Raw genomic sequence first — 14,776 nt, forward strand, 5'->3', positions numbered from 1 at the left:
GACTTCATGGAATCTCTTGAACTCTTTTAAATGTTTTAGCTTCCCTGGGCCAATTAATATTGATAGTATGGGCAAACAGGAAATGAGAGATAATATTCAGTAGGTCCAAGTCATGAATGATGAATCAGGCTCCAGATAAGTTGAGGATGTAAAACTGGCTGAGGCAGTAATTTCCATGATAAGAAAAATAAAGGGACAGAAAATGTCCCTATGATTATAATTTCTAAATAACCTATTCACCTACCTGTTTCTTGCTAATTCCATCTTGAACTTCAGCTCCCAGCTTTGTGAGCTCCTGTAGTTTCTCTTCAACATGGACAGGAACTTTTTCTTTTCTACTACAATACCTATGCTTTTCTCTGCTACCCAAAGCGTCTGCTATCCTCAATCTACACCTCAATTCCTCTTCCATTATTTTCAGTTTGCACACTTCCTCATGTACCCTCTCAACCTTGACCTCTGAAAAGGTCAAAGGCTCTTTCTTGTCCTTGATAGTCCTCAGCCACTGCAACATTTTCTCAGTCCCTCTTGTGAAATCTGCATTTTTTGTGACTTTTGTTTCACTTTCGTCAACAAAACATTTTACTTCAAACCGTAGAGACTGCAATGATTCTTGCTGCAAAGCAGCTTCCTGAAAGGCAGCAGGTTCAAACTTCAGACCGAGGCCTTCAGTTCGATGGTTACATTCTTCAGTTTGAGAGCTCACACCATCCAGTCTTTCTAGCAATGAATAAAGACTTGTGATTTTATCTATGGCACCAACTTCTTCTTCTTTGTCTGACTCAAGTCTGACCAGCTTCTCCTTAACAGACTTTAACTCTGAGCCCAAACTAGTTAATACTCTGTTGTGTTCAAGTAGAGTTTTTAGGCAATTATCTAAGTGTTTAATTTTCTGGTCGTTCCTCCTCTTCAGCGTGTTGTGGAGACTGACCAGTTGCTGTGTCTCTTCAGCTCTGTATTGCTGACCTCTACAGAGGAACCCCTGATTTTTGCCATAAAGTTCTCTCACAGCAGGGCTAATGTGGAACAAACTTTCATTAATATTTCTGTATTCATTAATTAGACAAACAACATCTTCCCCTCTAATACTGATAGTCTGCTTCTCCAGATTGTCAAATTGCTCCTGAAGCTCCTCCAGTGCATTGCGAGTAATATCAAAAAAAGTGCTGAACTCTTTTCTCTCTAGGATTATTTGTTGGACTCTGTCTTTTTTCTCTTTGGCTAGAGCTAGGATGGAGTTGTACTGCTGAGGCAGGGCATTAAGCCTCTCATCTAGGTAGCAATGGTCAATCTCATTCAGAGTACGGAGGATCTCCTGGCCTATTCTTTGGACGATAAGAAGGAGGTTCTCATATTCTGAAGCTTGTTCTAGGACGTTTTGAAAGTTAGACAGTTGTGTTTGCAATTCTACGTTTTCATCAACGTTGCTTAAATTGATTTCAGGGAAGGTGATGGCGTCTGCTCGTCTCAACCATTGGCAAGTCTTGTCCAGGTCAACCTGAAAGTACGTCCTCGAGGTTAAGGCTTTCTCTAGGTCTGTGAGACGCTGGGTCGTCCTCTGGAGGGCGGTTTCAAAGACCAATTGTAGCTCCTCAAGCCTCGCCAGGGTTTCTGCTCTTTCTTTGTCGGTGGCATCTCTCTCCAGCTCGCGCCCTTGTACCCAGAGAGATGCCAGCTCCCTCTGGTAAGCTCGTAAGCCACGCTGGACACCCCTACATGCAGCAACCTGTTTGGCCAGGTCCTCGGGGAGAAGAGCTATGTGGTCATCTATCAAAGCCTTCCTCTCCTGTTGCTGTACCCAAGACAATGCTCTCCCCAAGCCTTGTAGGAACTGTGTCCTCTCTGTGAAGGCCTAGAGAGGAAGAATTAAACAGTGCTAATTATTAACAAGGTTTTAACAGTCTGAAAAAGCAGAACATATTTTTCCTGCAACACAAAGTCTAATCAATAAAAACATGGGCTATGTTTGGCCCTTAAGGACTTAATTAAAAATGTTACTTGCATACATTAAAAAAAGCCAGCTGTTTACCTTACTGAGGTACTTCCTCCTTTGGGCCACCCGAGCCCCCAGAGCCTCCACCTCAGTCTGGGCTTGTTCAACAAGCCCTTGAAGGGATCTCTTCTCACTCAGCCCCAGCCTGGAAGCCACAGCCTGGGCTTCGCTCACCGCCTGACCCAGCAGCTGCTGACGGGCCTCAAGTTCCACACACACACTTAGGTGGTCAAACAAGAAACTCTGGGCCAGATCGGGGGGTGGGCTGGTTTTCAGGGCAGAGGTAAGTGCGGGCCGCTGCTCCTCCACCCACTCCCGGGCATCCCTCAGCTGGGTTTCCACCCGAGCCAGATCCTCCAGTGTCTGTGCAGAGTCCTGGATCTTCTGCTGTATCAGTGTTTCGAGCTGGGCCCAGCGCTGCTCCAGGTGACCCACCTGGTGAGCAGAAGAACATAGTATAAAATTGGACAGAACACTTACACTCTATGTTATTATAAATTTCCATCTAATGATGAAGCTGAAGAACTATGAGAATGGAGCTGTACCTGTTGCTTGACCAGCTCTTTGTCTAATAAGCTGAGTCGAGGCAGAATAGCTTGTCTCTGGTCTCTGAGGTCTTCTAGAGTTGCTCTCTGCTCCTCCAGGTCACTGGACAGCTTCCTCAGAGCCTCGAGATGTTCACTTGTACTTTCTGTGTCAGCCCTAGGTACACACAGACCGGGTTTGATGGACATCTGGTTTATTTACTCTTGATATATAAAAATCACACATCCACTTAGAAACGTATGTAGAGTATGTTTAAAACATAGAAATAAAAAACGCTATACATCACATCCTACAAAGAAAACATTGATACCTGGCGAGGTAGTCCCATTCCCTGGATACTTGGTGGAAAAGTTCCTCCACAGCAACTACACTCTCCTGGTACTCTCCACTTCGCTGCATGTCCTCCCCCCGCTGAGCCTCCAGCTCTTCAGCCCGCTGGCCCAGGTCCATCCAGCTTCTCCTAAGTCTCCTTATCTCCTCCAGGGCAGGAGACACCTGTCCATCTGTCAGCCTACCCATGGCTTCATTCAAATGGGTTACCTCAGACTGTCTCTCCTTAATCTGCTGGAGGAACTCCTGCAGGAAAGATAACAAATACTGAAGTTTCAGTTCATTTATTTCATTAGTCCAAAAAAAATTTGGACTTGCCAATGACAATTGAATTAATCAATTGAAAAATTTTGAGTATCAGATGAACAGTTTTTTTTTTTAATTGTTTATCGTCAGCATATAAACCAAACACAGACCTGTGCCTTGTCCAGCTGGTTTTGTGCAATCTTCGGCTCCAGCTCCGCAGGTCTCCTGATGAGGTTCTGAAGTTGCTGCTCCGTCTCTCTCAGTTGGACCTCAAGATCTGCCTTCTGCTCCTCAATGTCTCTCCAGCTGTCTGCTATCTCCTCACAAAGCAGCATACGCTCCTCATTCTAGACACAAAAGCACAATGGAATCATTTCACAGAAAGTATTCAGTTAAAAAAAAAAAAACGGAACAACTTACAGCTACAGCTGCAAACATAGGCAATGAAACAGTTTCTTGTTTCAGTGAACTGACCTGCAGTTTAACTTGCTGGATAGCTGCGGCGGTCTCCCTGACCCTCGGCTCTGATAGGTCACAGGTTGAGCACACAAGTTGGAGGTAAGTGCCTGCCTGTTCCTGGAGAGTCCGCTCCTGTTTAACCTGCCAAAAAAAGTGTCTGTTAATGACATCACAATTTTCTTGACTGACCATATTATCCCTTGAGGACAATCTGCAAAGCTACACGTACTCTGTCCCGTACTTTTTGCCCCTTTTTATCCAAAAACATGCAATCAAGCAAACTGTCTGTGAGATTGCGATATTACAGCCATATATATGAATACTATTGCTTCGGAGATCTGTTTGTATTTTCCGGAAGCAATAACGTGTAAAAGAAATCAAGACAAACAACGAATCATTTATGTGGTTGCAAAATACCAAGCGCTTGTTAAGGACCATGTAGGGGCTTACTGACCTGCTGTAGCGCCTCCTCCAGGCTAAGAGGAGGATGCGCAGGAGGCTCTGGTTCATCTGAAACAGAGGTGAGCCAGGTCTGGCACTGCTGCAGTGTGTCTTGCAGGCTCACATGTCTCTGTAACTCGTGGTCCAGACTCTGATACACCTGTAAGACACGGACAGATACAATAGCACACTAATATATAGTAAACCTTTAAGAGAATCAACCCAACAATGAAGACTTTTAATATTATGTTTCATGAAGCGTATGATCCTGAAACTCAAACCGAGGTGAGGACAAAATGTTCTCCACCAATGGCAGCAGAATACACACATGTAAAAACATAAATGTTAAGTGAAAGAAACAGCAAGTGCTGCTGTAGGTAGAAAGTACGCTGCTAGACTGTATAATTTTTAAGTCGGTATAGCTTGGCCAGTCACAAAGACACATTAAATGATAAACCCTGAACAAGCAGGCAGTTATGCAGTGTTATATTTGACAGGTGTTGAATGTGGAGGCGTCCATTCCCTCCAGGGGAGAGCGAAACACCAAGGTCTGATTGACAGTGTTAATATGAGAGCCCGAAAGAGGGGAGAAGGGGGGCACGTATTGGCAAACTGCCCTGTATATTTGGCAAAGGCTAGAAGGTTGGCATGGTGGCAAGTGGCAGGCAGGATATTAGAGCTGTGTTGTGCTGGGACGCAGTTGGCAGCCATCGTAACACTGGAGGCACAGTTGTAGAGAAGCCAGCAGTGTAGTGGTAAAGTGTGGCTGGATCACACAATGCCAGATTGGATGTGCGAGTGGTGGTAGTGGAGGTGGTGCCTTGGGAGGTGAGCTATGATGACAGAGTAGAGGTTGCCAAAATGACAGAGTGGGGCTGGATTAGAGGGCTCGCCAGATCTACTGAATAGTGGCGTGTGACCATTTTTTGGCTCAGGCATGAAAAAGTGAAGTTGACAGGGGATATGCGGAGATTAATATGAGGAGATTGAGTTAGTGATTTTGGCTGGTGGGGTCCATCTGAGTACGGCTGCTGTTGAGCTCCACTTTGGCAGCCTTAATTGGTTGTGCCCTCTACACTGGCAGTGAAGGGCTGTCTTGAGAGACGGGTTTAAGTGTCAGAACGGGTTAGGATTAAGTGGATGCCTAGGCTGTTGGAATATTAACAGCACTGAAAGCGTGTGAGTCTGTGCATGCATGCATGGCCACATACACATCCATGGGTGCATGTGCAAATGTGCGTGTACCCAAGGCACAAATATGTCTTATATGAATTTCATTATAAATGTGTGAGAACCATTTCACTGCTTCAAACACAGAATACATCTCTTTCTCAGCTTCCCATCCCTTCCTCCCTCCTCCTCCTCCTCCTCCTCTGTGTCCCCTCCCTCCCTCTTTCCTTCTCCTCCTCCTCACTCACTCTCTGCGCTGTGCTACAGATGGCAGAGTAGCTGTCTCTGGTGCCTTGCTGGTGAGCCTGGACCTGCTGTCTCAGCCGGCTCTGCACACGGTCACTGCAGCCTTGCACCAGGTGGTCTCCACGCTCCTTCAGGCCTGCCAAGCGATCCTCGAAGCCCGCTATTTCCTCCATGATGGCCTGGGGAGGACAAAGTAACCAAGTAGGATCATGTTAAAGAGAGTCTCCGTGGATGATATATACATTTGTGTATCACATATTTCAGGATGAGTGTGCCAATTGGTCAGTGATGCAGGAGGTCAAAACTACAGAGTTAGGTCACTCAGACCTGAACAGTTGAACTTGAAAAAAGATGAAATTTGCAGAGGACAGCTGCTTTGTGAATTAGGACAAAGCCCTTGTGGATTTCTAAACACAAAGTCAGTCAGAGTAAAACAGAAACTACTAATAGACAATAATTTAAGATGAAACTTCACTGTAATCTTAAAAAAAAAAAAGTAAAAAGTATTCACAGTCATGTAAAACTATGCCCAAATGCTGGACATCAGGTACTTTGCAGCCAGTCACATGACAAAATTTACATTAACAAGTAGTTAATAATATTATTTACGTCAGACGCAGAACTGATACTAATGATTCTATATCCATATTGTATTATTTAAATTCTCCAGCATCGGTCATATAGTAATGTTTATTGAGCAACAACAGTAACAATAGCCTGCCAAAGTGAAATCTTAAGCATGTGCAAAAACATGTCTACCTCAATTAAACAAAGTTAAATTTGACTAGATTGCTAGTGGGCACCTTTGCTCTCTCATCAAAGCTCATTGCTTAATCATTGGCTACAGTTTCAGTAAACAACAGCAAAAAAAAAAAAAAAAAAAAAAATCAAGTAATGTGATTGGTCACCTTGTGCCTGGCCAGCTGTTGAGTGGCTGCTTCCAGGCTGCCACCCACAGTGGGATCTGGAGTCACCATTCTGCTGGACATCTGGAGCAGCCAGCGCTCTACCTCCTGGAGTTCATTGTGGTACACTTCCTGCTCCTTCACCTGGCCTTCCAGATTCTCCACATGAGTCTGGATCACATGAGCACACACAGAAAAAATATACTAGTTACTTTCAACCTATGCATCAAACTATTTTAAGCACCTACCTCACACTGAGTTACATGCCCTTTATCTATGAGTTATTCTAAAGGTTATAAATCCTTAAACCTTCTCTTGTCTGTATTACTAAAGAGTTACAAGTAATCAATAAGTGAAATTGCTAAAGAATCATATCTTTTGCCTCAATTCATCAGCTAAGTCTCCAGCATGGAAAGACTTTTTACCATTTCTTCTCTGTATGTTATAACTATTGTAGTCTGAGCACAGGTCCTCACCATGGCTCTTTTACAGAGTTCAGTGTAGTCCCTTTGCAGTCTGTTCATTTTGTCTCTGATGGAGGGGAAGTGGACAGAAGCCAGCAGAGCGTCTCCCTTCTCCACCACCGACCTGATGGATCCATCGTGGGACTGAACCATCTGCAGCAGAGCCTGCAGACACAGACAGACAACATGTATCTTTTGTATCTAGTATAGAGTAAAGATCATGCTTTATACATGTAAGTATGTTATGTGAAGTTACTATTGTTTTATTATATCATTGCTCATTACTAAAGGATTATAAGTGTTTTTCTATTTTTTATATTAATGGATTCTACTATACAGTCAGCCATTTTCCAAAGCACACCATGGGCATTTATCAATATAAAAGGAAAGGTATAGTCTGAGAAATGGTCAGCAGTTATGTAAAGTATATTCAGTTTTAGAATTAATGGTCTAAGCCATGCAAGGACACTCATGTGCTCCATTAAGCTAATAATATTCAGTAAGGTCTTGCTGCCATTTGGACCCACCCAAGTGCAAAATTACTGAACGTTGCATTAATGCAATGCCCTGTAGGGCTTTATACTCATTATTTCAATTTCAATATACAGTCAGATAGAAAAGACTGAGAAATTACAGTTGCTATACCTTATATTTAGCCAGCTGTGCTCTCCGTTGGTACAGTTCAGCCTTAGGCTCCACCGGGGTGTTGAGCAAAGCTCGTGTCTCCACCAACCACTGAGCCTGAGCCTTGTGCCGGTCCTGGAACTCCTTGGCTAAAAGTAATGCTCGCTCTAGAAAGCTGTGCTCTTGCCTCAGCCCACCTGCGAGCTCTTCTAGCTGGGCAAGACGAGCCTCTACCTCCCCTCCCAAACTCTCTGCTCCAGCCTCATCCAGGAAGCCTGCTGCCTGCTCTGCCCGCTCCCTCAGAGATTTCAGGAAACTATGGCCATGTTGGAGCTCAGACTGGAGAGCCTGGGTGAAAGAGAGAGCAGAAATACAACTCAGTATGGGTGCTGCTACAGTGTTATCACCATTCCCTTATGTGCCTTATTAGCAAGGGCATTGCTGAGTTAAAGAAAAAATGTAAAAGCCTGCTTTTCTTTACCAAAATTATAGTATATATGCCCTGCGATAAGGAAATCCTACTATCATAGTTGCCATGACTTTGAGGTTAACATTCAAACACAGCGAAACTGATTTCTTTGTCCTTCACCTTCAGTGCTGCCCCAGTCACCCAGGCCAGCCTGGCAGTGTGTTTGAAAGGCTTTGAACCCATCAGGTAGGCTGACACCTGCATAGTGAGACGTGGAGAAGAGTGGGAGGTCGTGGTGTGGAGAAACCACACTGAATAATATGAAAGAAGAACCCAATTATAAGGAACCTTAAGAGGCAGCAGTAGCCACGGGGGTTTCCAGGGCAACCACAACACACCACACACACACACACACACACACACAGACCTCCACTCGATGGGACACCATCTAGCTTTCATCATCAGTCTATTATTGCTTGAGTAGAGAGTAGCTTCACACTGCAATGACCCCAGATCTCCAGCTACTCCTGTTAAATATATACTATAACAAGAGCTGTGTCTGTCTGCACACATCCACATTTGCTGCTTAATATGAAGCTCCAGGCACGTTCATCCTTCCAGTAACAATGTGAATGTCCCTGCTTTATGACCTTAATAAGAGACACTCACTATATCTCAATTCCACACAATTCTGTGTGATTAACATGCAAACTGAAACAAGAAAGACTGTGCTGTGCCATTAGAAGTAGATTCAGTTCAATACGACTCCTTGTCTTCACTTCATATAGAAACATCTGCTCTTCACACCTCACACCTGACCCTCCTTAGCAACAAATGGTTGTCAACATGTTGAATTAAACTTGCAACATCTTGTTGAAAGTGGCGGTTAGTAAGCAGTCCACAAATAGTTCTCCAGAATCTGATTTGGTTCAACTTGTGCCTTGTAGATCCAAGACCATTTTAAGAACTATTAAAACCTCTGAAAGATGTTGATTTCTACGTGGATGTGGACACAGTTTAATTCAGTGTCTACTTCTTCCATCAAGAACTAAATAATAATTCAGTGGCTTTGGCTAAATTTAGCTATTGATGGAAAGATGGACACCTTCCATATCATGGCACTAAATATCCACTATACTGGCAGCCAATATTACAATTCAATTATCGTCAATACAGTCAGTGCAGTCTGGTGAGCGTTAAATCTGAGGTCCTGAGCACAGTGTGCCCTTTAATCTGTAAACCGTCTTGTACCATGACAACCTCAATTATCAGTGGCAAGTGTCTTGTGCACCCGCTGTAAATGATGAGCACTATCGATCTTATTTCTTATTCTGCATGAGTTCTCACACTCCATTATCTACTGTGATACATCTACTGTAGCACTGACAACCACGTTCATCGTTGTCATTATCTACTAACAGAGGAACGACATTGCTAAGGTGACCGTGTGAGCAGCTTTATGCGCTCTGCTGTCACTGTCGCTCCATCTTGAATGCATGAACTGCAACAGAAAACTATACTGTATTCTGCATGGTATTCTTGGTTAAATTGCGAAGAGTAATCGCTATTCTTTGATCTTTTTTTTCTGTTCTGTTGCTATTTGTAATGCCAAATCATGTATTAATTCTGCTAATAATTAAGAAATGTTAATATTGACCAATTTACTTTCACCATTAGAGAGGAACACTGTGTACACTTGAAAGCAACAGGGACTTTGGGTAGAAATGCCCTTGAACGTTTATGAAGTGCCAGTGAAATTAAAAATCTGAATGGGGGAAGGAAAGGGGTGGCTTAATTAGGAGAGGGAGAAAGCCTTTTCTTTTTTGCATTTTGCCTTGTTTACAATTTTGCATGGAGCTGGTCAGTGGAAGATGCTATTTGGAGGGTGAAAGAAACCACTGTATAAATAAAGAATAAACAAGGTTTAGATGCACTGGATGGAGACAAACTGGGAAAAGTGGGTAAATTGAATAATTTGAAATACACAAAACTACTAACATTGCCCAGTTCAAGGGGAAAAAAGATTCCACTTTGAAAAAAATGTATATATCTTACTATGCTACTTTATCACATTACTCAAATTTTCAAATATCCTAATGAATATGAGTATGAGTATATTTCTGGTTGATGAGGCCCACCAGTGCTGTCTGACTCACACTTTTACAGTTACAACTCATCAAATGAGGTGAAAAATCCAACTAATGGCCCTTGACTATTGACTACTGGTCTTTGTGTCAATGTATAATCGTCTCACTTTGGGAAAATGAGTAAGTGATGGAGCACTCGTGTGTTATCTGCAGCGCTGGAAGGACACATGTGGTGACAGCATGCCCTCAGTCCCTATGCAGAGACAGAGCATTGATCCCAGACAGGGATTACTGCAAAGCCCACACCAGATGAGCTATTGTAAATGTCTACATGTGTGTGAATGCATTTCTGGGTATGTGTGTGAGGAAGACAAAGAGAAACGGGATGTAGTGATAGATTAAAAAAAAACAATGTGTGAAATCACAGAGGAGTCATGGGTTTGGGAGTTTGTTGAAGCTTGTTAGTTAGTACTTTGGATGGGTTTTATGGTATGAAACGAAACAAGTGTTAGAGGAGAGAAATGTGTGTGTGTGCGTGTGTGTGTGTGTGTGTGTGTGAGATGTGAAGCGGTAAGGGCACTGCATCAATTACAGCGTCTGTGCCAGCAGGCTCCTGACACCGGCGCTTCTTCATCCTCTGCTTCACAGTGGGAGGTCTCTCCCTGCTACTACGCTTCCTCCAAAGCGGCATCCGCTTTGTCTTCATAAAGAGCCGATCGATACACACATACTCATCCAATCCTCTACACACTCGATACGACCTATGCCAAATAAACGTTAGTGATGATTTTTTTGTATTGTAGTCTGTTCATGTTCCAGCAGGGCTTCTTCCTGCTAATGCCCATTTGACACAAAGAGCACAAAGAGAAACGGTTACAATTTTGCTATTACAGCAAGTTTCTTTAAGTCAAGAGCACTTTCGAAATATTAAAGGTAGACTGACTGCTTTGCTAGCTTTCCAGATAGTTCATGCATATTTTACTGGCCAAGCATATTGTGGCTGCCAAAGAAACCTGTATACTTGATGCTACAAGCAGATGCCATATGTTGCTTGGCAGAAAAGTAGATTGCAAATGGACATTTTTGCTGGCTTGGATATTGGCCTCAGATGGGTTTGTGCTCAAGAACTCTATGAACCAAAGTCTTGCTAACTCATCATTTTGCCATGGCAATACTAGCAACTGTGATTTATTTCAACCTGTTCAGGAATGTGTGTCAAGTGCTGAATTGCACATTGACTCCAAATTCCTCCCTGACAAGTGGAGGTTCAACACTGTGACTGTGAAATTTAAACAATCTAACCCCAAAGTAAATACACCACATGTTAAGGTAAATAGGTCAGTACCTCTAGTTTTTTCATCTTCTTCTCCATGGCGACCCGGTCCAGAGGTTCAGAACTATCCGTTAACGCCATGAAGCGTTTCTGAGTTGAGCTGAGCCAGTCAGTGAATGACATACAAAGATTTTCTGCCTCTTCAATACTCTTCACCTCCTCCTGTAGCTGCTTGATGGTGTCCTGAAAAATCATTGGATAAAAAAGATCAAAAGAAAAGTTCAATAAATGTGGGATTTTAAAGGATGACAGCAATAGATAGTATAAATGCTGACAAAATTTGTTTCATAGAGACAGTCAACACTGTTATATTTTTGTCCATTACCCTTCTGCATATGGTCTCACTGGATGTAGACTTGACCCCCTGACTGATATATCTACTATATATATACAATATATTCAAAATTTTAAATCATATCATATCATATCAACATATTATTTCATCTTATGAACATAAAGATGGATAATTTTACAACAACAAACGCAACCTTTTTTTTTTGTTTCTGAGGTCAGGACTGTTGTTAATGTCAAGGGAATAAGCAGGAAACATGGTGTGTATCTTTTCCTTTTAAGGAGTGAGATGTGCCCCAGCAGTCTAACATTGGCCACCAAGGACCAAAATCTCTCTGATCAGCCATCAAAACAGAAAATATCTGTTTCCCCCTCACCCTTTCATCTCCTGAATGTCAATAGCTTCACAACAAGGTGGAGAGGGGCTTTATGTTTTTGACACATTATCCACTTGACTGAGATTTTGAGTCAATAATATCATGAGGATGGAGAGGGTTTCTTGCAGGTTTGACACATTATTCACTCAACTTGCAAATCCTGTGGTGAGAACCTCCAATTAGCTGATAGTGCTGAGTGCACACCTTTTCTGACTAGACAGAGGTAATAGCGTCCCACCTCAAGCCCATATGGCCCCCTCTTCACACAGTATAATTACAGACATCCATGGTAAGTGAGGGATGTTGTGTGTTGGCATGACTTAAGTATATGCATGCTTGAGTCAATTTTGAGAGGGGGAAGGAAGGGGTGTGGGTTGAACAGAGACAGAGAAACAAAGTGAGGGAGTAACAGGGAGACACACACACACTCAGATGTGTTACTGAAGGTGTAAAAATCAATGCATTGCAGGCAAAGCTTCTCCACTCCTGGTGCCGGGTGTGAGATTGCCTTCTGTAGCGTTTAATTACAGCCTAAACCCCAGACCAGAGGAGCCCCATTGATTTTCCTTTAGTCCCCCCCAGAGGAGCAGACAAATAGAGAGGCTAGATCTGAGTATACAGAGCAACACAGGCTGGGCTCACAGGCATAACTCCAAAAGCTACTTCAATGGGGTGTTACAGAAACAAGCCCAAAGGTGCACTGGAGTAAATTCCATGGTGAGAGAGCATAACCATGTGTGAAAAGCCCACTGCAGGTAGGGACCCCAATGGCAACACACACAAATTCACATTTTCTTTGTCGACAATGAAGCTCATTATGACTTTGTACAAGCTATCTGCTGACTAAAAAAGGCTTAAAAACCAATGATTTTAGTTTCCTCAAAAAAAAAAAAAAAATTAGAAGGAATTTAAAATATATTTATCAAAGATATTCTCTTTTGGTTACAATACGTTGTAATGTTAGTTATAAAATTATTGTACGTGATTGTGAGCTGGAAACACTGTCAATAACTACTAATTACAGTAGCTAGGAAGCTCATCCTTCTCACAATGGGCTAGGTGTGAGAAGTTCCCCGGAAGTCTAACATTGGCCACCAAGGACCAAAATCTCTCTGATCAGCCACCAAAACAAACTCAAATGCACTTAAATTAATCATTTACTGTTATATACTGATTGGATTAGAGAAATGTGATATAATAATAATTAAATAATTTAATAAATTAATAAATAACAAAAGGCCATTACCACTTTTAATGTTCCCACAAACTTCCATACTTTGTCCGATATAATGATGAAACAGGTTTTAAATTGCATTTTATGTGTTTTTTAAAGGTCTTAAAAAGTCCTAAATTCAACTGAGCTAAACACTTCAGAACCCCTGTTATATTATATTACTCATGATGTAGGTAGGTCTTGAACAACAAAATCTTTGGTAGACAGGAAATTCAGTATTGTACTTGTCCAGCAGCAGTGTTTTAAATTATTCTTCCTGAACACCAGAGGCATTGTTTAACCCTAATATAATAATATGAATAATACTGTTCAGCATTGATACTACAAAGTATAACAGCTAATAAAAGTGGTAATAGTATCTTCTACATACTTGATGGCATCAAAAAACAAGAATATGACACAAAATATTTGTTCAACTGTAATTACATTTGTATATTTTGAAATAATGAAAGAAGAGGTGGATTCAAACTTCTATAAACACGATCAAACACTATCACATGTGGCTACTCAGTTTAATGGCCAAAAAATCTATGCAAATACAAAACATAGCATGAACAGCTACTTATTTTGTATAGATAAGTATGAATATAAATGTCTGCAGAATAAAAAATAAGGGAATCTTATATAACATCACTTTACCTTGTTGTAAGACAAAGTAATTTTCTCTCTTAAACTCTCTGCAGTGACATACTTAGACAAATATAGTAGGTCTCTCTTACACATGAACATTTTTTAAAAACATTTATAAAAAAAAAATAAATTAAAAAAACAGATATCTATCTTTGGGAAAACTGAATCTAAATAAATAAAGTTATTGCTAACAAAACCGGAGCATCTGTCAAACTCCATAGGGAACATATACAGATATGACCTCATGAGCCACTGAACGGCCGACAGAGTGTCTTACCTGTATGTTGAGCAGCAGTGAATGGTAGCGGGCAGTGAGCTGGGTGGCAGTAACACTAACACGACTACTGATGTAGGTTTCCTCCAGAACCTGCTGGGCCAGAGAGGAGAGGCCGTCCACTTCTCCCTGCCGAGCAAGCACTGCCTCAAGACACCCCTGATCAAAAGAGAAATGCAGATGTGTGTAACTTATCATACTTTAGTTAAATCCTGTGATAATTATACATGACTGAACTGCCAGTTAAGTTTTTAAAGAAACAAAACCTAATAAATGTCAACAAACGCTGGAGAAAAAAAAACAAGAAATATCAAAGAGAAACAGAAACATCTAATTACAGATATCAAGATATAGGGCCAAAGGGTGTGTGTGTGTGTGTGTGTGTGTGTGTGTGTGTGTGTGTGTGCATCCCTCTAAATCAAGGGAAGGAAAATACTGAGACTGTCTGACATCCTGACACTGGCAGGAAGTGTGCTCCAGAGGGAGGAGACCCTGCAGGAAAATACTGCTGTTTTCCTTCAAACATACACTGTGGATGGAGTGTATGCATAAGTTAGAAAAGTGATGTATTGTAGTGCTAGGCCCCGGGATACCTCGTAACTTTTATTTTCAAAGGGAAAATCAATTTGCCTTGGATATCGTTGCACTGAGTGAGTAAATAGGTAGGTTCGCTGTTTTGGGAGCTGACTGACAGTGAAAAGATAAAATCAAAGACAG

General features: G+C 41.9%; 1 protein-coding gene across 5 annotated transcripts in view; it reads right to left on the reverse strand.

Annotated features, from left to right (window-relative positions):
• syne1a (spectrin repeat containing, nuclear envelope 1a) overlaps positions 1-14,776 on the reverse strand; it is a 90,197-nt gene that overhangs the window by 50,458 nt on the left and 24,963 nt on the right. For all 5 annotated transcript variants that reach the window (XM_071479357.1, XM_071479356.1, XM_071479355.1 and 2 more), the window contains 13 exons: positions 14,063-14,218; positions 11,266-11,436; positions 7,446-7,772; positions 6,813-6,965; positions 6,340-6,507; positions 5,434-5,610; positions 4,029-4,175; positions 3,590-3,715; positions 3,286-3,462; positions 2,850-3,115; positions 2,539-2,695; positions 2,030-2,428; positions 245-1,852 (listed from right to left, as the gene is read on the reverse strand). In XM_071479357.1, the coding sequence (XP_071335458.1) occupies positions 245-1,852; positions 2,030-2,428; positions 2,539-2,695; positions 2,850-3,115; positions 3,286-3,462; positions 3,590-3,715; positions 4,029-4,175; positions 5,434-5,610; positions 6,340-6,507; positions 6,813-6,965; positions 7,446-7,772; positions 11,266-11,436; positions 14,063-14,218 (4,032 nt within the window). The remainder of the gene's footprint in view (positions 1-244; positions 1,853-2,029; positions 2,429-2,538; positions 2,696-2,849; positions 3,116-3,285; positions 3,463-3,589; positions 3,716-4,028; positions 4,176-5,433; positions 5,611-6,339; positions 6,508-6,812; positions 6,966-7,445; positions 7,773-11,265; positions 11,437-14,062; positions 14,219-14,776) is intronic.

The sequence above is a fragment of the Trachinotus anak genome, unplaced genomic scaffold, assembly GCF_046630095.1.
Source record: "Trachinotus anak isolate AG129_WGS33_773 ecotype Australia unplaced genomic scaffold, CSIRO_AGI_Tana_v1 ptg000005l, whole genome shotgun sequence".
NCBI classification, from domain to species: domain Eukaryota; kingdom Metazoa; phylum Chordata; class Actinopteri; order Carangiformes; family Carangidae; genus Trachinotus; species Trachinotus anak.